This window comes from Lissotriton helveticus, chromosome 3_1, assembly GCF_964261635.1.
Source record: "Lissotriton helveticus chromosome 3_1, aLisHel1.1, whole genome shotgun sequence".
Lineage (NCBI taxonomy): Eukaryota > Metazoa > Chordata > Amphibia > Caudata > Salamandridae > Lissotriton > Lissotriton helveticus.
The window spans coordinates 795,682,655-795,707,827 of NC_136061.1; the positions used below are offsets into that span (position 1 = coordinate 795,682,655).

Sequence of the window (25,173 nt, forward strand, 5' to 3'; positions counted from 1 at the left end):
TTCCTGGTGGGTCGTTTCATTAAACTCAGAGTTTTCTTGGCCCGGGGTTTGTGCACAGGGGACATCCTCTATATCATTGTTTGGTTGAGTTATATTGCCCTGGGTGTTTGGGCTATCTACTATTGATAGGTCTCTTGTGGGTGTTTGAGTGATAACATTGAGGTTGGGTGAGGAGGATAAACTCCGTTCCATACGTTCTATTTCCCCCGTGACTTTCTTTAACATTAAGTCAATTGCTGTGGGTTTGTTCCCCTTCGGGAGGGCACCCTCCTTTGTTTCCACTCGTGTTTGTTTAGGGGTCACTCTTTTATTGGATTTGTTCCCAGCTGAACGTGTGTTGGGATGGTTAGACATCCTCCACAAAGGCATTCAGCTGCCGAAAAACGACCTTTTCGCAGACTTTCGTCAGTGCCGAAAGCAAGGAGATGGGACGGTAATTAGCTGCACTAAGGGGATCAGCTGAAGGTTTCTTCAGGAGAGGCAGGAGTTTTGCCTGCTTCCACTGCTTAGGTACCACAGCCGTTTGCAATGACCAATTAACCATAGCAGTGACCTCAGACCCTACACACTCTGCCACTCCTGCCAAAACTCTTGCCGGGCATGGGTCTGAGGGGGAGCCTGATTTAAGAGATTTCAGCAGAGCAAGGATGTCTACTTGATCCACCCTAGTGAACTTAGCAAGGCAGCTACACGTAGGGCCACCAGATGACTCCGCCAAGGGGTGTGAGGTAGCGTTACTCAAAGCTAATTCCTCTTCAATAAGCTTAATTTTATTAATAAAGAAGGAGGAGAGCTCCTCACACCAATAGGCAGAAACCGGAATTTTTTTATGCTCAGCTTGAGGCGACAGGAAGCTTTGGACTATGGTAAAAATGTCCTTATTATTATCTGCTTTCAGGATCCTTGACGCAAAGTAGGCACCCTTCGCAGTCTTAACTGCGGTATAGTATTCTCTTTGGGCTGCGCGGAGGTCTGCGGGGAGTAAGCAACCCTCCAAAGACGCTCAAACTGATACCCCTTGTTCAAAAACAGGCGGGAAAAGACTTTGGCACCATTTTGCTGTGTTGTAATATCTGCAATGTGTGGACCTGGTTGTCATTCTAGCTCGATTGCCTTATTGGCCCTGTGCATCTCAACACAGAGGTGCACATCACCTCCACTGTCCTTCTTTAGCACTACCACTATGGGTGAGACCCAGGGCGTGGGACCAGTAGAGCATTCAATTATGTCATGTTTTAACAGCATTTCTGTTTCTTTTTCAACGGCTTCCTGCAAGTGAAAAGTAATTTGATAATGTTGTTGAGCCACAGGACAAAAGTCCTCAATGTGAAGCTGCACCTTAATGGTTTTAAGCTTTCCTAGTGTATGAAATAAGTACAGGAACGGACTTGCTAGGTGTGCATGTACATTGTAGTTGATAGAAATCAGACCCATTTCAGGAGCAGTGGTGACGCTGAGTAAGCATGCAGTCGACAAAGTGCCTCTAAGAACATGTATCGCACTTGTCACAAACTTATTGAGTGCACAAATCACCGTAATATCTCAGGACTCTTGCGAACTCCAGAGGGAGAATGATCTAAGCCTGAACCTTGTTAATTTTGGTCGAAAAGCAATGTTTTTTATTCGCTTATGTTGGTCTTCTCTTGCCGCGTGTTTGCTACTAACAAACCTGGACACACTAATGGCTTGGAAGCAGCCCACATGTATACCTTGGTCTCTGAAGGCATAGGACGGGGTACAGGATTTGATATTTTTCGGGCGACATGTTTATTGATACACCACTGTCAATGATAAAAGGTATGGAACACCCACTTGGAGTGTTATCTTAGGACACTCACCAAAGAAGTTTGGTTGTTCCAAGTGGCAATGTCTTTTAGATTGGGCCCTTCCCTGCATGAAGCCAAACCGGCAAGCGTACATCATTTACTAGTAGATGCCATCGCACAGCCATTTTCTTCACTGTCGCTCAACATTGATGTTTAATTGTATGTGGACAAGGATGTGGATGACGATTGCCTTATTTCAGTATCCACTTGCCTCACTTGATGTTGCAGTTTGGTCTTGCGATGCTTCTGGAACTTTCTGGCATCCGTTTTCTCTTCTCAAGGTGACTTAGTTGGTGTCTCTTTCACTCTACAAACCATTATGAAATGGTTCTTTCCTGCAGCCCTTGCATGTTTGTCCAATGGTGGGATATTTACCTTCATGCGGAAAGGAGAATCTGCATCGGAAACACAATTTATTTTTCTTCGGAGACATCACTTTATGGCAATTGACCTTGTGTCTCTGCTTACTTTTCATGACCAATGATGATTCATTTTGGGCTACTCCGGCCTCCATATTCGCTGCATGTTGATCTGCACGTTCTTCTGCTGTTGTAGCCATGAGCGCACTCTCTAGACTGAGTGACTTGCTCAGTATATGTCGTCTGAACGAGTCAGATAGGCACCCATCGATTACTCGAAGAAGTATGGTTTCTTAATTGTTGAATTCATTGAACTTGCAATGCTGAAGTCTCAAGTGTTTCAGCAAATTCATTGATTGTTTCCCCAGCTTGCTGTCTAGCTTGGGTGAAGATGTACCTGTCATAGTCTGTTCGGCATTGGATTGAACTTGGCCTCTAATGCCCCTTAATCTGGTCGTAAAATATTTGATCAACTTGTGGTATTTTCTTTTATTGCTTCTTTCAGTCGGTCACCTGCAAGATTCTTTAAGTAGTTGATGATCTTCTTGTGATGTTTCTCCTCTAGCGCATCAATGAAATATCAAACTTCTCAAACCAGACAGTCCATCTGGTGCCAAACTTTTTGGTGATGTTGAATGGAAGCGGTGGTTTCAGGAAGGTGGCGGCATCATAATGACCTGTGGAACTTCTGCTGCCGAGAGCAGAGTTTGCTCTGGTGCCATCTACTGTCCGCTATAACCTGTCCCATTCATACCATCTCTATGCCCCAGCCACGATCTTGCACCAGTGTCGGTGACCCCAATGATGTTGTAGGGCCCCTTTTTCATTTAATCGGCAAGTGTCAGGTTTATATCTTACATATATTCATAGCTGCTCTCAACCTTGTGCATTGTCTTCAGTGCCTTTTAGCGTTTCTCGGCGCTTGTGTGCTCTTACTTTTGGGACGCTTTCGCATTTGGCTGTCACTGCTTTCTGGGCTTCTGGTTATGTACACTTGAAAGTTCGATATTGTGTGATAGCGCAAAATGTCTTCTTTCAGCCTTACCAGCAGGTTCAGGGTCGACTTTGGCTTAATTTTACATAAGCATTGGCCTTCAAAAATCTTGCACTGGCTGGAGTGGCACTTTCGCTAAGGCACTTGTGGCATGCACAAGCAGTTTGCTGGAACTCTGAAAACTCTCTGGGAGGGCACTGTTGGATTTTTGGTTACATATCACTGACTCGTCGCCAATTGTAGCATCCTCCCCAGTCTGGTAACATGCAAATGACTACGCCACATACAGAGCTCTGTACTGTACGTCTTTATTTTTCACAGTGCATCCTTTAGCTGACTCGCAATACATCACCAGCTTTATTTAACCACACCCCAACCCTTCCGTAATTCTATGGAGTCCTCCGGGGACCAGAAGGGTTCTGCCATACCAATGTATACAAGACACTACACTACCTACCCAATTTACTCCTAAGAGTTGTTTTAGGCTTAAGCTTTGGATAAACTTTTATCCTTTATTAGAGGAAAGTTTTTGCAATAACTTTGCCCAAATGAGTCATCACAAAACCTTAAACTTGTGTAGTCTGCAACTTTTTGAGTTATCTACTTGACTAGTTTGCAGTGCCAATGGCTTAGGCTCAGGCAGATGGGAGACCTATTGCATTGTGGGGAAACATTTACCAATAGAGCTTCACCATGACTGGGTTTGTTCTGCTCTTCCTTACCACCTTGGAAAGGGATTTACTCCTGCCCTTTGCAGGTTCTAATATCCAACCATTTCCATGGGTTCTATTTTAAAGATAGTGGATATGGCTACCTCGTGTAAATAATTAATGTATCTGCTTCGGACTGACCTGAGGGGTTCCTTGGCTTCCCCAACACTCCTGTTATGTCTATAGTACTTCATCGAAGATCATGGGTGCTAAATATCGTTAGGTTCCACCATATCCAAAAGAAGTATTTTGTCTTGGCTCTCCCTCAAATGTTCATCAAATTTACAGCGTTTGGCTTCATATGTTAGCCACCACGGCCTGCATCCACTGTGCTTGTCTGAAGCCTTTGTGTGTAAAATCTCCTAAGCACTCACGAAGGCATGATAAAGGCAATATTTTCGCCAGTAGCACGTCTGTTCAACCTCCCTGGAAAATGGTTTAGTGTTCTCCAGTCATGCTCTTTCTTTTAAAGGCATCTGAATTTGAGGCAGGAGGAATCTGTGTGAGGTTTTTACTGGCCTGGTGCTGCCATCTTGCCCCTTGTTTTCAGTATTACTGTGAATTGTCAATTGCCTCTGACAGACCTTCCCTTAGGTCAATGGTTCTTAAACTGAGGTCAGTGAAGCTTATTCAGGGGGTCCACAACTACTTGGAAAATATAAATAATTTTAGAAGATTAACAAAATGTATATAAAAAACAAAGGCAAATGTCAAATTAAAAACAAGTTCTGTAAATGTGAAGGAAATTTAAATTTGAGGGTTCAACTTTCCTATTGAAATCTAGCATTTATTTATTGTTAGAAGTACCACATTTCTACTGGTATCCAATTAATTTCTCAATGTAGGTTCAGTTTGGTACACGTAAAGACTGTCCATAGTAGGGCATTAGTTATGTTACAGGGCTCAAGTATCTAAAGGAACTTGGTTTTCCCTGAACAGTTGTGTACATATTGATCACTGTGTGCTGGATAGGTTACCCTTTCATCTGTGGGTAGTAGTCAACATGAACTTGGCTGCTCATAAAGTGTTTGGTATAGGGATAATGTTACAAATAATACAAGCTTGCTTTACCTCTGGTGGTTGTATGTATGAAAGACTCTTTATATTCTTCTTTATATTCTTCTGAGCTACTGTGCACTTACTTTCAGAGCTCTAATACCTGGTTATAGAGCAATGTGTACAAAAGATGCTTGGATGATGGCATCTATTATGTACACTCAAATTATTTTCATGTGTCACAAAACTAATTCACCAGTAATCCTTATGGGTTCTGGAGTAGCGTGCTACTCGCCAAAAAAGTGCCTCAACACCCCCATCACGGGTAACAAGCGCTCTATAAATGCAAACCTTTTTCCCTCTTCTATCCCTCCGCTATCCTTTTCAATCCAAATAACTGACTAACCTATCCACCACTCAAATTTCTTAAATATTTCACTGTACTAATTCAACACTAATCCTTTGTGTTCCGGAGTAGCGTGCTACTTGCCGAAAAAGTGCTTCAACGCCTCGTCTGGAGTAGTAAGCGCTTTATAAATGCAATCACAATTACAACACCAATTCGTTTTGTAGCGATCTGTGCAAGCAAGCCAATGTATGTAGAGTCTGAATCTATTCTATAATTTGGCATTAGTTTCTGCTGTGATCAATACTGATTTCCCAGGATATTCTCCAATAATGGCAACATTAGATGGTATATTGTAATGGTTTTGACCACTGTTATTTTGGAGAGGTGTTTATTACTAAAGTTGAGGTCTCCTCACTAAATTGCAATTTTTTAATAAATGTCTTTTAGTTATGTTATGTTTATGTAATAACACCATTTACAATTACATTGCAAAACGGGCCCCTGTAAACAAGTTGTACTTGCCATTAACATTGAAATCCACAATTGAAAAAGAAAGCCTAGGCAAGGCGATGAAAAATACAAGAATGGGCAGAAAAACCTAGTACATGAACTATATAGTGAATGTCAAATGGGAAAACCTGCAATACTAATGATATTGTCATAAGTCTATTAAATATATTTTTTTCCTTAAACACTTTTTTTTCTATAAACTATTAACAATTTTGTGGAAAGCATTACTTATACAAAAAGATGTCCACAGATATGCACCAAATTTTGTTACTGTTGTCTCAAAATGTCAGTGAATACAGATTTCTTACATCAGTCATAATTTACTTCTAGTGGTTTGTTTTTATCCGTGAAGTCCTGTCTAGAGCCTAGAAAACCATTTCTGATATGATAGACATTCAGATAGCATAATGCAATAGGACAACTGGAGGTATGTTGGCACTACGCGTGTTTCGGCGAAGCCTTCATCAGGGTTCCGTCACAGTATACACAATCTAATGATGGTTCCTCCGAAAAAACAGACTTTTTTTGGTGATAAGGATGTCCTCACGCGGAGAAATTAAATCCTTATTTTAATGGTTGGTTATATTCAATACTAGTTGGTTTTAATTTATGTGGATGTAATGTTCCTGAAAATGCCAATCTGTGCGGGATCCAATGACCGGAAATGCGGCCAGAGACAGCTCTAATAACATCTACGGATGAAAAACTGGTAAAGTGAACAATGGGGGTGCCTTAACAGGGCAGGATGTTAACGGTCATTGTCATAACCGGTGCCACGGCATCTGGTATGCGTGTCAGCCTGCAGATAACCCATTTCCACCCATTGCTGTTGGACTGATACAGCTATTGTCTTTTAGAAACTTTCCACCCATTGCTGTTGGACTGATACAGCTATTGTCTTTTAGAAACAGTAATGAAGTTTGCATAGAAAAATAACTTTTAATATCGCTTGCTCTTTTTATTCAGTGCAAGCTTTTAAAATCGTACCTAACCTATTGTATACTGTACTTTTAGGTGAAGAAGATAAGAAAATTTGTGATGAACTAGAGAATCAGTTTCATCAAGGCATGGACAGCAAATTATCCGGAAGAAATCGTCGACATTGTGGGCTAGGTTTCAGTGAGGTAACATATTGTTTAAGCATCCTACATCCATCAATGTACCAGTGTTCTAATGTTGCCTTTTTGCAGTGTGCTAGAGTTTAAACAATTAGACTGTATATATTTTTAGGTCTCGCGACCTATCAATGCGCGCAAGCGCATTGAGCGGAGCGAGAATTCAAGTGCTCAAAAAACTCGTGAAACCAAGGGTTTCGTTCGTGCGGTTTTCTTCGAGTTCACGTGGCCACAGGCACGCGCTTTTGGGCCATAAACTTTCATGGCCATCTGTTCCCCAGCTCCAGCACCTCCCCTCTCTCTCCCCGCACACAGCCTTACTTGCGTTTCTCCTCCCCCTCCCCAGGCAGTGTTCCCTCCCACCTTTCCTCCTCTGTCCCTTCTTTTATTCACAACTTGTTTACTATTCTAATTCCGCTTCAGCCCTTCCGGGCGGAGCCATGTGTCCGCTTTGCAGAATCTCTTTCATGCTACCCCCTCCCTTCTCCCCCTACTTCCTGGTCATCTTGTTTTTTTTCTCTTTGCTTGTTTGGAAAAGAGAGGCTGCAACACTTTAGTCGCCAGACTTGCTTTTGCAGTATTTTGGCAGAAGCACACCTGTGAGAAATCTTTTGTTTTGGGGGCATGTTAATGACGACATAAAGGGAAAAAAACGTGAAAAAAAGAAAGAATCAGCTATATCGCAACCTTTTTCTCAGGGGCCACGAGGCAAGAGTCCTTGGTGTGCAGAGTCCCGCATTGATGCCGCTCACCGCCCCATCAGACCTGGCGAGAGCTTCACACTTCAATGGAATGCTCTCCCCTGCCCCCATGCCTCTTCTCTTACCCTTTCGCTTCTCCGTGATGCTTCTCCAGCGCGGCTTGGCCCGTTCCCTCCCACTCGCTCGCATCCCGCCCCCCCACCAGGCTCTACTGCACAGTCAGGGAGTTGTTGCACATTCACTAAAGGTATTAACCACTTTACCGAGCAATCCAACTAGCTTTTGCCTTCTTTTTATTGCCACGCAGGGTTAGTGTCCTGCATGCGCCCTGTGTGTCTGTGTTTGTGTATGTTTGTGCCTGCAGAACAAGCGCCAGCGGCCAATGCTTGTTTTTTTGTTTTTTTTATTGCCGCGCGGCGTTGGTGTCCTCCTGCATGCGCCCTGTGTGTCTGTCTTTGTGTATGTTGGTGCCGGCAGAACTATTAAACAAGCATTGGCATAGCCAATAGGTCTCGCTTTTGAGACCTTTTAATTATTTAGTTATGCAGCCGAATAACCTTGGTGCAACAAAATCAACTGTTGCATGGCTAAACACTTATAAGGTCCCAAATGCGAGACCTATTGGCTATGCCAATGCTTGTTCTATTTTATGGGCAAATGATTGTTTTGCTACCACAAATGTTTTTTTAGGTCTTGCGTGTGGGCGTGGCCGCGCATAGCGGTGCTCCGCCCCTGCGAGAGATATTGTATTTTGTAAGATTTCTTAACGGCACTCTAAGCCCCGCCTCTCCTTTCTGTTGGGTAACATCAGCGTTTTTGGTAAATGCTGGCTTCCCATTGGACAGGAGGGTTTTTTGATGCCGCCCTGTCCGGGTTTTTTAGACGGTCCCTCAGACACCATCGCCTGCTTTGTGGCTGCCGTAAAGACTTTTCTTATCAGCTTGTTTATTAAGCAAGCTGATAAAGTCTTCACAAGGGCTGTCTGTCACGCCCGCGCATTCCAGCCCTGGGCTGACATGTTGGCGGGAAGAGCGCCGGACGGGCAGCTGAGGAATGTGACCGTGGGGGCCGAAGCCAAGGGGTATCTGTGGCTGCATAGAGCTGGGCTCCTGTGCGACACTGCCGCCTGCTGTCTCCCTAGTGTACTGGTATGACTCTTGGAGTGCACCGTCCTGCGGGCTCTGGCTGCTGCTGGTTTTTCAGCTCTGCACCAGCAGTGGGTGGCCCGGAGACAGACTGCCTGCGTCCCGTGGAGCCTTCATTGCGGTGCCAGCGCCACTGTGAGTACAGCTGCGGCGCCTTCCACTTCCAAGGCTCCTAAAGGTATTACCACCTCCCCGTGCCTCATTTCTCCTACCCGTTCCAATTAAGAATGTAACGTAAGTATTAATAGAGGGCACGGCCCCGTGGGACATCGTTGCGCTCTTGACATACAGCGGATACGTATTTTTACTCTTTTTATTGACCCTGGAAGTATTCAAGGCAGCGTGGATTTGAAAAGCCTAAGGGGTCAATTCCGACCCATGCGGTGAATGTAGAGGTCCACAGAGCAGACTGGTCAATCAGAAAACGAAGTAACGGCGTCAGTTACTGTTGAATTACCGAACTCGAGCTACCCGTATTGAAGGCTTGACTTTAGGAATGTTGGCGTGACTTAGGTATGTCTAGCGCTTTCACAAGTACCATGTCGCCTCGTATATTAAAACCGCCCATGATTAATTTCCCCTGGAATCCCAATGATACGTACGTAATAAGGTGCGTAATTTAAAACGAGAGCTTGGATGCTATAGCTCCTCCTTGTGAACAGAATCAATGCTAGGTGCTAACTGGTTTGATTTCAAGGCTGGTTGGAAGGCTGGGAAATTGTGGGTTTTAATTGTGGCAAAGGATTGTATCATCTAGTGATATATAATACATGCAGTGAGGATTTCAACCTGGGCACCGAGTGCAACCCACGTCTTCCCTTGCTGACCACATTGCTTGGTCCTTGGAAGATTTCTCTCTGTCCGTCAGGGTCGGATTGGGATCACAATTCGGCCGGGGCACTGACGAAAAAAGTGGCCCACATTCAAGAGGCGTGGCCCATATTTAAGGGGCGTGGCCCACATTCAAGGGGCGTGCCCTTTCATGAAACACCGTTTGCACAGACAAGGAATGAAAGTGAGAGGATACTGTTCTTGCACAGGACACAGGGCCAAGGTGACTGGCCTACATGCTGAGCAACTAAAAAAAATAGCAAGGCCCCTTTCTGTCACAAAATTATTCCAGCCCTCCAGCACAGGAGCACCTGAAAAGCAGCAAAGCCCCTGCTATTACTAACCTACTTAGCCCTCCCCAGACCTTCAGCTCAGGAGCACATGAACAGAGATAAGGCCCCTGCAATTAGTAAATGAATCAGCCCTCCAGGCCTCGGGAAAATGTCCTGGTAGGGGAGCACAAAACACAGCTTTCTGGGTCATCCAAGGTAGCCAGGTAGCCAGGGGGAGGCTGAGGTGAAGCTGGTGCATGAGAAGTGCCTTCCCAGTGTGTTCTGGCAGTTTGAGTGTTTATCATTTACTGTAGTATTACCCTTGTACCTGTGTATGGTACCCTTTTGTAACTTGCACATGTCACTTTTCTCTGGTATCCCACTGTATGCTACCTCTCACTTTTGTTTGCTTTAGATACTTGCACAAGTGCCACCATTGCCTACGTAACGTTTGTTCTTGTGCTGGAGTGTCTGCCATTTATTGCAGTATTATACCTCTACTTGTACTTTGTACGCTTTTGTAACCTGCACACATATCACTTTTTCCTCCTGTAATGTACCGATTGCTACCTCGTGTATTTTGGTTGCTCACTATTGTCACTTTTGATTCATGTAACTTAACGTTTGCTTTTGTAATTTGTCCACTTGTAATTTTTCTCCTCCTGTATTATTGCTGTTCCTAGTGTGAAGCGCTCTGACACCTTCGGGTAAAGTCCGCGCTATATAAAATCGCATAAATAAATAAATAAAATAAAAAAATTCCAAACATCACCTGGCCCGCACAGCAAGACCCATTCTTCCTCGCCCACTATGCCCTGAATGTGAAGGGCTGTGGGCGAGGTGTTAATACTAACACCGTTTCTGGGCTGCATGGGCCCCAGGGGGGCCGAGGTGAAAATGGCTCAAAGGCCTGAGAAACACCTGGCCCCCAGAGAGGCCGTTTCATGCAAACAATCACCCCTCCCCAGCCCAGCATCAGCTTGATTGCTTGGCAAGGCAGGGGTGAAGGAGAGGCCACTCAGCTGACAATCGCTGTCCAGCCGCACACGAGGCTGCTTTCATTTTCTCTGTCTGTCTCCGTGCACTCTGTGGGCCGTTTTTTTTCTCCCCTAACCTAGTCCACTCTCTGTGGACTGGGACAGGGGAGAAAAAAACGGCGCACTGAGGCACCGGCCCTTCGGCCCATGCCCGAATGCCCGCCTTGCCAATCCGCCCCTGCTGTCCGTGTGTCTGGACTGGCACAGTCGCCAGTTCTTGGAGCTCTTAGGAACGGGCTGATGTGAAGCATATGGGAAATGCGTAAAAAACGGCTCGTTTAGAGGGTGTGCATAGGACATTAGCTGTCGGGAGTGTGCTCAAGCACAAATGATACGAAAACATACGCATCTCCTCCTCAGGCAGAAGGCCCTGACCCCGTGGGTGTGGAACCGGAGGAAGGGGGCGCTAATGCTGGAGGATTTTACAAGAGGAGGGAGCAATAGGAGACCCTCCAAGAGACTGGAGCCTGTGCACACTGATTGAAGTGAATACACAGCGGCACAATACAGGCTTTATGCACGCAGCCTCTCACACATTTACATATGAATTCAATACAATAACACACAGGGACATAACACAAGCCCCTGCTGCTCAAAGGGTGTGGGGGGACCCGTCAGCAGGCCCCCCTATTTAGCCAAATGCCGATGAATATCTAAGACACAAGAGACTCTGGCCCCTCATCACATTCTGCAGGGGCCCCATCATTTTGTATTAGCTGACAAGTGGTGATACAGCCTTTACAGTAAAGGTGTCACTGTTTGCCAAGCAGGGGAACCGCTCGCTTGGTGATGTCTGCTGCATGAAGACGGACAAGGCGGTAATGGCTGCACATTTAAGAGTCTGCAAAAGAAGATGTAAAGAAGACTAGAGAGGTCGCTCTTCAGGACATGGAGCAGCTGTAAGATTAGCAAACCCTCGTGGTGACTCGGTGAATCAAAGGGAGATTGACTCCATCTTTTATCATTTCGAGGAGCATGAGAGGAGGCTCGGCTGAAAGTGGGCTTGAAGTAAGCTTTGGATTTATGTATGTAGAGGCCGTGTTGGTTTGTTCCAGAGAGCCCTTTACGGACTATATCGACTCCCATTTGTAGCACACCGTGCCGTTTTTCTAAAAGTAAAATTTTGGGGACTTTATAAAAAAAAATATTTGGGAATAAATACAGTACTGTGGCTAAATCTCACCTCCTGTAAAATCTCACCATTTGCACCTTCTCGCTGAGTGCCTCTGAGACCCACACCATCTCCATCCTCAGTCTGTCTCTATCACCTCTGCGTCTTCCCCAGTCTACAGCACACCGATGACACCCTCCAGATCTTCTCCAAAAACTATTTCTGGTCCCTTAATTTGACCTCTTTTATCCACCCTTGCATACCCCCACCCCTCCTCCACCTCACCTTGAACCCCTGCACGTGTTCACAGTCCACCCTCAAAGCCTCTCTCCCTGCAGCACCTCTCTCCTCACCGTAACCTGAGCCTCGCAGTGTGGTCTCTCTCACATCACACGCAGTCATCCCTCGATCACCTCGCACACTCACAGTCCCTCCCCTCCGTCATCTTGCACTCTCACCCCTCCCTCACCTCCACCCCAAAGTGCAAATAAAATAAGAGTATAGGAAATATAGGCAGAGCCTTTATACTTCTATAGGCATGGTTGTGCCAATACATGACCCGAAGCTAGTAAAGTATAATCGTGCCTTAATAATACTAGAAATAGTGGCTGCATGCAATTCAATAATAACTTGTCCTGAGATTTGGCTACAGCACTTACAATTTATATTCAAGGATATTAATTGCCTACTTAAAGTGACAGTAAGCAGCAAAAATTACTAAACGGATGTATTAGCATTAATATTGTACTTTTGTATCTAGTATACACCTTGCACAAATTATTTAAGTAATTCCTTAACTACGTTTTTTTTATAGTTCCAAGTAGGTTTATTGAAAGAGTCGTCAAACATCAATACTTCATACAATTAAATGTTTGGAGGTGCAAAAAATATATAGCGCTGGTTCATATAAGTCATAAGAAAGTAGAAGAGAAAGAAAAATGATTTAAGACGTAATTATGGAAAGACATTGGTGCACATGCATCTAAATAGTCAATAGTGATTCTTTAATTGCGATTTATAAGGAATCTCAATTAAAGAATCGCTATTACCTATTCATATTCGAATCTGTAACAAAAATTGTGATTCCTACACATTCCTTAATTGCGGCTCGCAAATTGCACCTCACAATTAAAGAATTGCTTCTGATTTATTTCTTTGGGCCAATAAGCCCATAGGCAGGAATGGGAAATGCATGCGCAATTTGCTAGTACCGAATAGGTACTCGCAAATTGCGCATGCAATTTCAAGGGTTCCAAAAGGACACCCGGTTGCCCCCCTGAAATTTCAATTTATTCACATGTTGCGCACACACTGTGCGCGTGTAACATGGGACTTTGAAAAATGCAGTTTAGTGCATTTTTCAAAGAAATCTCAAATTACCATCAACTTTAGATTGACGGTAATTTGCAATTCCTATTTGCAAAATTGCAAATTTTTACTGGTTAATGGATTGCATCCTTAAATGCAATCTCAATTTAAGCAATCGCAAATTTTGTGAATACTTAAAATGCGATTACTGCATTTGGGATGATGCACCCCAAATGCAAAAATACCGGTCGCAAAGGGGCAGCTTCTGCAAATCTACCCATTTTCGACCGGTTTTTACGCTGATGCATGTGGCCCTTTTATATACTATGAGTAAAACCCGTATATAAAATAACAAGAATATACTAAACAAACTTAACTACAACATTCTAAGCTTTTAAATAGCTTTAAAATGATGGAGCATAAGAAACTCTACAGTGCTCGCAATATAAAGTGTTGTAGTGTGTATCTCAGCCTGGCGCTGATCTGCAAACTGTGTTTAAAGTGCACCTTGCTCATCTTCCAGTTAGACCTTTCAGGTCCGCATGCTGACAATTTGAATCTTGTTTCACTCTTGCTGTTCACATGATGATTTTAATTAGTTCCAGTTCAACTGTGTTTTATGTCTGTTTTTATTTCTGTTGCTGAATTCGACACCTTTTTCTCGAGCCTCTGAAGGTATATTACCACTGCACAGTTCAGTTGAGGATCATTTGATTTAAATCAAGCTACCACTGCCTCTCTACATGTACTTATTCCTTTTTTTTAATTTCCTGCGTAGGATTGATCATTGGTCTTCCTAAGTGGCTTTGCACAGGCACAATCTGTGGGCCATGTCTCCAATCCTTTGTCCGTGCATCCTTAAATTGTCCTTATCTTCTTTTCTTCTCCATGGTGGAGCATGCCTCAATTCAGGCAGGCCTACTACCAGCCTGTATTTTAAGAACTTTATATTCATCAGGTTGTTATAGAGGTCTTCTAGGTAACCCCAGAGGCATTGGCTTCGTATAATTATTAAGAATTAGCGAGCCATGGCTACTCTTGGCTAGGGTGGTTTTATCCTCCAAGAGTGACAGGGATTTAGTGCTTGAGTTTATTTTTTTCAAATTCAACTCTTCCATTGGCATTGGAAAGCACTCCAAGTTACTTGTACTCGTTAACAGCCTCTGGCTTGTCTCTACACATATGCCAGTTATGGTGTTTTAACTCTTTTTTGTTTATGGTTAGGGTCTTTTTCATATTTACTATTGATAGAGCGCGCGAGGTCACCCAGCCAATGATTCCGCCGTTTCCGGCTTCAGGGCCCATATACTTTCAATTCACACTACTCATTGACAGGGCGACTTCACGGGCTGCTACCAATTGTGTGTGTTCCCTACCGTTATTACTCAGAGTACCCGACTTACCATCCACCGATACGGGTACCTATGACCTCAATGGATCAGGGGCCTAGCTGTAAAAGGAAAGGCAGCAAATGCAAATTCAAATGGCATTCAATACTGTTGTAAATGACCACGGACAACTGGAAGTTTTAAAATGTTTATCTAAAGTTCGTTTTCATCAAGCATCAAACTTACAAGAATAAGGCAATCAATAACCAAGATAATGAAAAGTACATAACTATAGAGAAATAAAGTCAGGGTAATCATTAAGTGCGAATATGAGATGCAAAAGAAAAATGCTATGTATTCAAGGCAAGAACTCTTTAGAAAATTTAAGTAAGGCCGTTCTAGACCATATCAGGAAATGACAAACTGCAATGCAAAATATGATTTCTAAAAGGTAGGGGAACATAGGAATAAGTTATGAAAATATGCAAATGACTTTTCGTTTCAATAGTTTGCGGCAAAAGCATGGAAAAAATCAACATGTGCAAAGGTGTCTCTTTATTAAAGCAAAAGACAGAAAAATAGAAAGGTGCAAGTTTAAAGAATTTAGAGCAGTATTTACCTAGACTGGTGTGGAAACCAAACCCTGGCCACGGGTCAGTTAAGGACAGGAAACCCTCAAGGAAGGATACCCCTCAAAGGACAGCAGGTGCAGAATGGACACCCAGGACAGGACAGGATACCCTCAGATTAGGAATCAGGACAGGACCCTCAGGACAGGACCGCTCCGGACAGGACCGCACCTGCAGTTTGGAAGCAACGCCTGCGCTCCACCCTCTCTGCAGCTATCGATCAAGACCCCGATTGGATCAGCGAACTCCCAGCAGAGTGCTTCGCCAGCACTTTTAAGGTTCAGTAGAACCTTAGTCTATGGTCAAATTCGGACAGAGTGCTCCGCAGCGCTCTGTATCTTCAGTCACCTATTGAGTATGATGGGTCAGTGACAGGTCAGCTAAACCAGACAAGTCGGACGATTCCCTAGGTGAACCCAGGGTAGATATACAGTTTTGGGACAGTGTACCACCCCCTAATGTTGCAAAGTGTCAGAATCCCTCAATTTGGATTGGTCCTAAGGTAGGATTTGGGTAACACACCAATCATAACACACTATTTGGATGCTTCATTTACATATCTGGGTACCGCCTAGCAAGATTGGGGTTCCCATGAGAAACTGCGCAGAAATACGAGTGACAATTAACATTGTTGCCGAGTTAGGACAAATGGCTCCGTTTTCTTGGGTTTTCAGGTCAGTTCTCAGGAGCATCTTGCCCATCACTGCCAGCTGGCTAAGTTCCATCAGCCAAAGTTGTCAGGTCCCTGGAAAGGCGATCATGCGCAGAAGGGACCTCCAAGATGGCTCTCGGTACAGACAGACCCCCATTCCCCGCGGTACATGAAAAGCAAGCGAAAACAAATTAATACATAGAAATAACATTATGAAAACACATCATTGGGTTTGTACTTTCAACTTATCATCATAAAATATACTTATGCAGTCTAAATGTTAGCTACACATACACAGGAACAAGAGCGAACTGCACGAGCAGTACAAGCTATGTATTACGCATGCGCATTATTTTCCCTCCAATTCTGCAGATTCGTCAGGACACGTGAGTGTGGCTGACGCATGCGCAGTAACTAAATACAAGCGGCGGCCATGTTTTAAGGACACGGATTAAATGCATTAGAAATACACATAGGCAAGCTTCATAAACTTTTCCCAAACATAAAATAAACGTTAGTAAGACATACAATTATTACCTTGTTACACAAAAACGAGGTTCATGAATACAGCAAGTCGCAAAATATGCGAAGCTTTGCTTCATCAATCCCCTCTTTGATGATATTTACTATCATCACAAAATATAATGGAACCAGATGCCAACTTTCTCTCATACTTTATACAGCTCTATCTCTTCCAGCAATCGTTCCAGCTTTTCCCTTTCAGTCTTGGTAGGATGAGAATTCTTCACCTTTTTATAAATCTGATTATTCACCTCTTCTAATTCGAGCTCATCCACACTTCGTTTCACCCCTCTTGCATTCACTTCATGCTTTCTGGTGCGCTTATGGCATTTACAACAGACAAATATGAAAAATAGGATGAGACCTATAATTCCAATTGGCATCAGTACCTTGAACAATAAGCTTTTACCTAAGCTAGCAAACCAATGACCTACATTTGAGAGACCATCTACCAGTCTCTTCCAGGCACTATCAACCTCGAGTGGTTTGAGTTCCTTTGCCAAATTAGTAATGTTTTTCACATATCTTTTGATCTGTACACTTTTATCCGGAATATAAGTGCAACAATGTTGCGCCTTCAACATCCGGCAGACCCCGCCCTCTTTCGCTAATAAGGTGTCAAGAGCAAGTCTGTTCTGCAAAACCATTGATCTAATCGCAACCATTTCGGTATTGACCAGCAGAAATCCATGAGCTGTCTCAGTAGACAATACATCCACTATAGTGGACAGTTTACAAATTCTGTGAGTGTTCAGAACCACTCCCACTCCAGGTATCAGTGCACTGAAAATACTACCCATAATTTCACCTATACTTTCTCTTTTACTACGCACTAAGCCATTAGTATTTTCACTGCTTCCAGCATTTCCATTCACATGGTATATTTTCGGGAAGACAATGCCAAAATAGCAGCTTCCATACCAGTGATCCGGCAATTTGAAATAAGCCTTGTCCCCACAAATATAATAAATTCCAGGAAACACAGGCTCTTACCCATTTTTGAAACCCCAACCTCCAATTACCTTGTAATTATGTTCGCATTCACTGGAACCAATGAAAATGTTATTATAATAGCTAGTCTTCTCGCGGTGAAGACATAGCTTGCCTTTCTTTTCAAAATCCAGCAACAGAGCAGGACCCGCCCCACCAGTTGAGGTGCCTTCCATGTTCTCTGCCCACCTTGGTCTTTTCTGACTTTCGTCATTTGCCTTCTTTTGTATTTTAATTCTCCTTTTCTCTGCCATGTTCAGGAACATCTTTTCCTGCTCACGCAAAGAACAAGTCAAGTTATCTCTGTGTGCGTCAGCTATGTCTATTACCTATAGTCAGAAAGTAGTCTCCCATATATCTTATTGTGTCACTTTTGGTATGTACAGGATTCAAGTTCCCACGTATAGGAAGTTCAGAAAAGATCACGTCATTGTTAGAGTAATAATACTGTAACGGTCCTCTTTTGTAAAATAAACTAGCTAAAATGCTACAGGAGATTCCATATGTCAGCGGCAAGTGATGGTATGTCACGCCTTCAGCTACAGAGGTAGGTAGCTTCATGCAGACATAGCAATCTTCAATTTCCATAGTCTCTACATAGTGTATTAACAAATTTGCGAAAACATTTAAGTGTGTCTTGTTCTTAACTCCATGATAATGTAGTCCTCCCTCATCTGATGCTTCTAAGTCTTGTTTTGTTTGTCTCAGTGCTCTCTCATGTCTTGCTACACTCTGTGTTGTCAGCTCCTCACTGTCAGTATTTACAATTTCAGTAGGGACAATGTTAGTATCTTTACTCACAGCAAAGGGAATGAAAATTGTTAGTCCTATCCAAAGTAATATCAGGACAACTACACTACAGACACATACCTTGCAGCATGTTTTGAAACGACTGCAACTAGGGCTACCATTCACGTTTGAATCCGACATTTTGGCTTCAGAAGAAGTTTCTCGACCCCTCTTTGTGACTTTTACACCAGTATCTTACTTTGTGCAAATTCACGGTGGCTCTTCTTCCTCTTCGTCAGAATACTCAGGGACGGGCTCTCCGTCGCTTACGTCAGTTATATCAAGATCTTCAAGTTCTTCCAACACAAGTGTCCATTCAGGTGTCTTGTACTTCTTGTTTTGTCTTTTTATTCGTTCACTCCTTCTTTTGGAAGTACCTTCTTGTTGCTCTGCTATGCGAGCACTTCTCCTTTCTTCTGCACGTTTTTCTTCAACCGTCTTTATCCTTTGTCTCAATTTCTTTACGAATCTAGGCTCAAGATGCTTTCTTTTCTTAAGTCTTTTGATTGGTACTTGGACTTCGTTTCCTTCCCTTGCCCTTTTGTTCTCCTTAACGTTTGGCAATTCTGTTTCAGTCTCTTCTTCTTCTATCTGACTAATTCCAGGTCTCGTATCCGTTTCTTCTGCCTGGATACTAATCTGGCCTTGTTCAGGTGAATTTTGTTTTTGCTTTTCAAATGTCTCTGTTTCTGTTTCCTGAACACGTTCTCCTAATTCTATCTGATCCTGTTCAAGCACTTCGATCTCTGGACTTTCTTCTGCTCGAACTATTACACTGTCTAGTCTGTCCCTTCCCGATATCAGGAGTCAGTGGAGGAGTATCAAACACTGGCTCTGTATCCTTCACTTGTTCAGTATCTGGCACTTGTTCAGTATTATTCACTTGTTCTGTATCAATCACGTGCTCTGTCCCTGTCTGACCTTCTCCTTCCTCAGTTTTGATGTGAATCTCAAGATTCTGAGGTTCTTCGCCTGTGCCTTGCTTTTCCTGACTAGTCCACTCTCTACCTTCCCAAAGTCTCTCACTTGTTCGAATAGGGTCTTCTGTGAGGTCAATCAATGGAATCCACTCTTCTGGCCATATGCTTGGCAGCTCGTCTTCAGCTACTTCTGGCTCAGCTTCTTGGACTCTTGGTAGTTCGTCATCAACTATTCTTGGGCCAACGTCTGCTGATTCTGCAGCTCGACTGGTACTGGGCTGTACGTCGTCAGCTACTTCCGGTCTGGCTCCTGCAGAGTCCTCTGCTGGATGTCCTTCTGCTTCAGGCACCTCGTCTGGTGGTACCTTCTGGGTGTGGCTGGCGTGTACCCAGCGTGGAACTCCTGCACACTTTACTGCTGTGGTGGTTACCAGGATTACCTGACGTTTTTCTCCCCACCTTGGCTCCAGGCAGCTCTTCCGAGTATGCTTCTTTATCTTCACCCAGTCCCCTGGGACCAGTTTGTGGAGAGGAGTCGTTGGATTGAGGATGGCGTCTTCTCCGATCTGGCGAGAGATAGAACGCACTTGGTCACCCAATCTCTTGCAGTATTCAAGCACCAAATCATCAGTAATACTCAACAGTTTGCTTCCTGGCACCCATGCTTGTCTCATCACTCTTCCCATAATGATTTCATGAGGACTTAGGCCTGTCTTGCGATCAGGAACACTTCTGAGTCCCATCAGGACCAGGGGCAGGGCCTTCACCCAGGTCAATTTAGATGCATCACACAGTTTTGCTAGTCTGTTTTTGATAGTTCCATTTATTTGTTCCACTACTCCAGAAGCCTCTGGACGGTAGGCACAGTGAAGCTTTTGGGAAATTCCAAAGGCTTTACAGAGTTCGTCGATCACTGCATTCTGAAAATGTGAGCCTTGATCTGATTCAATAGTGACTGGAACCCCGAACCTAGGTATCAGTTCTTTCAACAAACACTTAGCTACCGTTTTTGCGTCATTTTGGGGAGTAGGGAAAGCTTCCACCCACTTTGAAAATAAACAGACCATGACAAGGACATACCGCTTCCCTTCACAACGGGGCATGGTGATGAAATCAACCTGTATTCTCACAAAAGGACCCCCGGACCTCCCAATTTTGCCCAGTTCCACCAAAGTTTTCTTCCCTGGGTTCATTTTTTGACATGACAGGCACCTCTGGCAGAGGGACTCTGCTACTTTCCTGAACTTTTTACTGTACCAAGTCTGTTGGAACACTAGAATCATGGCATCCCTACCAATGTGTGATCCTTCATGTATCAACCTCGCCATGGTGCTAAGTAGGTGTCTAGGCAACACAGGCATACCAGTTGGACCTAAGATAACACCATCCACACGTCTTGGTCTACACCCATCGTCCTTCCACTTCTCTCTTTCTTGCCAAGGTGCCACCTGCTGCCACTCTTTCACTTCATCCCATGTAGGCACTTCTTCAAACACCTGAAGTTGGTAGCTGGTTCCTGGCCCCCCTCGTTTTGGATTTACGATATACCGATCTCTGGCGCACCATTGGGCAACTCGATCAGCATAATCGTTTCCCAGTGATACTTTGTCCATGCTCTTCTTATGAGCAACACATTTTACCACTGCCAGTTCCTTTGGTAACTGGATTGCCTCTAAAAGGTCCTGAACAACTTTTCCATTTCGAATAGGGGTACCTGATGAAGTCAGGAACTCCCTTTGTAGCCACAATTGGCCAAAGTCATGCACAACCCCATAACAGTACTGACTGTCAGTATACACTGTTATGCGTAAGTTCTTCCTATTTGGCAAGCTTTTATCATAGCAATCAATTCGGCTACTTGTGCAGACTTTATGTGATACAGGTAACCTGCTTCTTCAATTTTCTCTAAGGAGACTACCGCATAGGCAGCACTCAGGCCTCCTTGTTCATGTCTTAAGCATGAACCATCCACAAATAATTCCTTGTCATGCTCGGGCAATGGTGTTTCTTTAATGTCTGGACGTGGCTTGGTGTTGAATTCCGTTAGATCAATACAATCATGCTCATCATCCACCCCCCCTTCCATGTCCTTTGGGTCGGGGAGTAAGGTGGCTGGGTTCAGAATACTGCACCGAACAATGTTTACATTTGCAGCACCCACAAGAATCCTCTCGTATTTAGTCAGCCGACTAGGGGTGAGATACTGAGTTTTTGTTCTGGTCAGCAAAATTACCACTCCATGTGGAACATACACAGTTACCGGAAGTCCCATGACAATTGACTCACTCTGCTCTAAACTGGCACAGGTAGCAGCTACTGCTTTCAGACAACCTGGTAATCCAGCAGCCACTGGATCCAGGGTGGCAGAGAAATATGCTACAGGCCTTCTCGTTGTGCCATGATTTTGTGTCAGGACTGACAACGCGCAATTATCGCGAGTGTCACAGAATAGGGCAAATTCCTTGGAATAGTCTGGCATTCCTAATGCAGGGGCTGTACACAGACAATCTCGTAGTTTGGTGAAGGCTGTTAAGCTTTCATCATCCCATTCTACAATATCTGGGGTACCTCTCTTGGTCATTTTTATCAAGGGCCTAGCTAGGACTGCAAATCCCAGAATCCACTGCCTGCAGTATCCTATCACACCCAGGAACATTCTGATCTCTTTCTGAGTACGGGGTAACTGCATCTTTTGAATTATTCTCACTCTCTCCGATGTCACTTTTCTGACACCTTTTTCTATCTGGTGCCCCAGATATTTTACCGATTTTGTACAGAACTGTAATTTCTCAGGGGCCACTTTATGTCCCTTATCACTCAGGTGATTCAGTAGGGCAATGGTGTCAATCACGCAATCCCTATGACTTTTAGACGCCACCAAGAGGTCGTCTATGTATTGCACTAAGACAGAGTTTCCAGGTAAGACCAAAGTTTCCAAACATTTTTTCAACATCTGATTAAAGATAGAGGGGCTCTCTGTATACCCTTGAGGGACCCGGTTCCAGCAATACACGTGACCATTGAAGGCAAATGAGAAAAGAAATTTGCTATCTGGATGCAAGGGAATGGAAAAGAATGCATGACATAGGTCTATCACGGTGAACCACTCAGCATCCCAGGGAATCTGATACAGAATCACTGCTGGGTTCGGGACAATAGGGCAACAGGGAACTACTATCTTGTTGACTTTTCGTAGATCCTGCACTACTCTGTACTTGCCACTAGGCTTCTTAATGCCCATTATCGGGGAGTTACATGGGCTACTCATTACCTCCTGTATGATGTTCCCTTCTAGCAATTTCTGGATTTCCACAGTAACACCAGCTTTCACTTCTGCATTCATTCTGTAGGGTTTAGTATTGGGGTATACTGCATTGTCCTTTATGGCTATCTGTATGGGGTCCACGTTTTTCATTAATCCTACATCTTTCCCAGTAAAGTCCCACACCTCTGGCTTCACTGCTTCTTGGAGTTCTTTGGGTAAATCCTGCATGGTCATTCGTTTAATTTCCGAGTCAGGGCGGACCAACATTAATTTATAAATGCCGTCTTCATCTGGGGTCTGAATTTCAACACCCTTTGGTGTGCAAAAGATGGTACAGTTCATTTTGCACAGCAAATCACGTCCCAGCAAGTTCACTGGACTGGTGTCGCAAACGACAAATCTATGCATTTCCTTAAAGTTTCCAATTGATATTTTCATGGGCTTGGTAACAGGAGTACTAATCAATTGATTAGATACACCCACTACTTGGATGGCTTCTCCCGAGAGGGGTAGGTTTGGAACGTCCACTGTTCTCACAGTAGAACGGGTAGCGCCAGTGTCCAACAGGAAGGTGACATCATTTCCGTCAACCTTTCCTTCAATGTATGGTCCGGACTGGTCTACCGGCAAGGAGGCGCCAAGTACGCACTCCTCGTCCTCCCCTCTCAGGCCCCGTCAGTACTGGTCATCACAAAGGAAGGTATCATTTAAAAGATACTGCGAAGTTGCTGCATTTCTGTTCTCATTGCTTTCCCAGACTTCTATCTCATCTCCCTCTGCCTGTTTTCCCCTGTATACTTGCTTTGGTGCTCGGGGCACCTGAACTGTTTTTACCTGTGGTTGAGTCTTTCTTTCTGCGTCTGTGGAGTTAAATCAGGTGTTTTGGGGTTATCATCAGTCAAGTAAGGACACTCGTTACGCCAATGTCCAATTTCGCCGCACTGATGGCAGGGAAATTTCTTCATAGCCTCTTCCCTGCTCATTTTGGGCCGGGGCTTACCTCCTCCCCCTCCTCCAGGACCTTCGTTCTTAGCATTTTTGACCATGTTACTCAACTGCTTTTCCTGCTGTTCTGCGAGCTTCACCTGAGCCCACATGACTTTCTCTTTGAGAGCCTTTTTCTTTTCTGCCATCTCGTCCTCGCAGTACTTTGCGTACCGCAGGACCTCGTCTACCTTTTTGGAGTGCCAACAGATTTTGTTATCTTTTATCCACTGACAAATTTCAGGTCTTAAACCGTTTACAAACCTGTAAATAAAGTGCGTCATATCCTTCATCTCGATGTTATCTATACCACTGTAGGTTTTGAACACCTGCAACAGCCTTTCATAATAGGAGTGCACTGTCTCATCCCTTTCCTGCGTTGTTCTATCTATCCTGGTCCAATCAGTTTCCTTTGCGGGCACCTTTTCTTTCAAGTGCTGAATTACCTGCTCATACTTTCTCATGACTTCCTTCGAAGGTTCCCCTGTTTCTTTATCTCTTGTGTACTCTTCACTAGGCCAGGCTATTGCTATTTTACACTCGGTCCATAGATCGACCGGGACCACAATGTCGAAAAACCCATCCAGGTCTTTCCACAGGCATTTTTGCACCTTTACGAACCTTTCCACTTGCCGGTACCATTCAACCGGTTTCTCGCGCAGTTTCGGAAAATCGTTAGTAAAGGACACAATATCCTGTCTGGACCATGGAACGTGCACATACCTCCCACCTGGTACTTCACGCATGGGGCATAACGTTTCGGGCTTTTCTACTTCCCTCAGAGGGAACTCAGGGGTAGCTTGTCTGGATCGGGCCTCATCTTTCTTTCGTGCCCACCTCGTTTTCCATCTTTCCACGTCTCCCCATTTTTGCAAAACTGCAAGTAATTCTTTAATCTGCAGCTTCCTCCCTGACACATTCAAGTTCTCTAAATCCTTGTCTGAGAACTCAGCTCGGTATGGTTTCTGCAAGGGCTTGGATCTCGAAATATCTATCCCCATACTAGCTGCAGTGTCTGTCAGCTTTTCATGGAGCACTCTTGTACTTCTGGTAAGGCTTTTACACATAAACAGCAATTCTTCTTCAGAATAAGTATTCAATCTGTCTAATCCCACATTTCCTGCCATCAATTCCTCTATTTCTACTCTCAGTTTGTAGAGGTCTAAAGGTTTCGTTTGCGGAGCCTGTTTTTCTAATTCACGACTCCAATTCTCAATTTCTTCCGGGGTTACCAAAGAGACACTCCTGGTACCGGTTGCTGTTTCTAATTTAATTTCCTTTGTGTCAAAAGGATTATGCCGCCTCGGCACTCCTTTTCCGGTCTGTTTGTTTGGCAAGTCCAAAAACGCAACTTCAGACTCACACTCACTGGACTGATCGTCTATCAGTAGGGGCTCTTGCCTCGGCGGGGCCATTACTGGGTTCATAACTGGAGAGTTTAGGCTTCCTTGATTATTCCCATATAACGGAACCACTGGTCCAATTGTTACCGGAATAGTCAAAGCTTCAGGACTGGTATTTAACTGGGAGATTTTCTGAATTATTTCCGTTCTCTGTCTAGCTATGGCCTCTTGCTCCCTTTCATCTAGTGCTCTTCCTAATGTTCGGTCAGGTATTATCTGTGGGGTCAAGTGAGGGGTAAAACTCGGGGCAGTAGGATGCGTTTCACTTGGTCCCCCACCATAATTTGGTTTCGGGAACAAAGTTCCTGTGCCAAATGACCTGCGCTCCTCCCCATATGGAGGCTGCAAAAAGGGCATTCCTGAACTTAATGGCTTTTCTTCGTTTTCATAAAGTGGTCTGGGGAAAAAGAGCTTTTCACGGGAATAT

The 25,173-nt window shown here is 44.2% G+C and overlaps 1 protein-coding gene across 1 annotated transcript in view; it reads left to right on the plus strand.

Annotated features, from left to right (window-relative positions):
- Positions 1 to 25,173, plus strand: part of C3_1H11orf58 (chromosome 3_1 C11orf58 homolog) — a 103,930-nt gene that overhangs the window by 39,461 nt on the left and 39,296 nt on the right. The window contains exon 4 of the mRNA XM_078681030.1: positions 6,759 to 6,868. Coding sequence (XP_078537156.1) covers positions 6,759 to 6,868 — 110 coding nt within the window. The remainder of the gene's footprint in view (positions 1 to 6,758; positions 6,869 to 25,173) is intronic.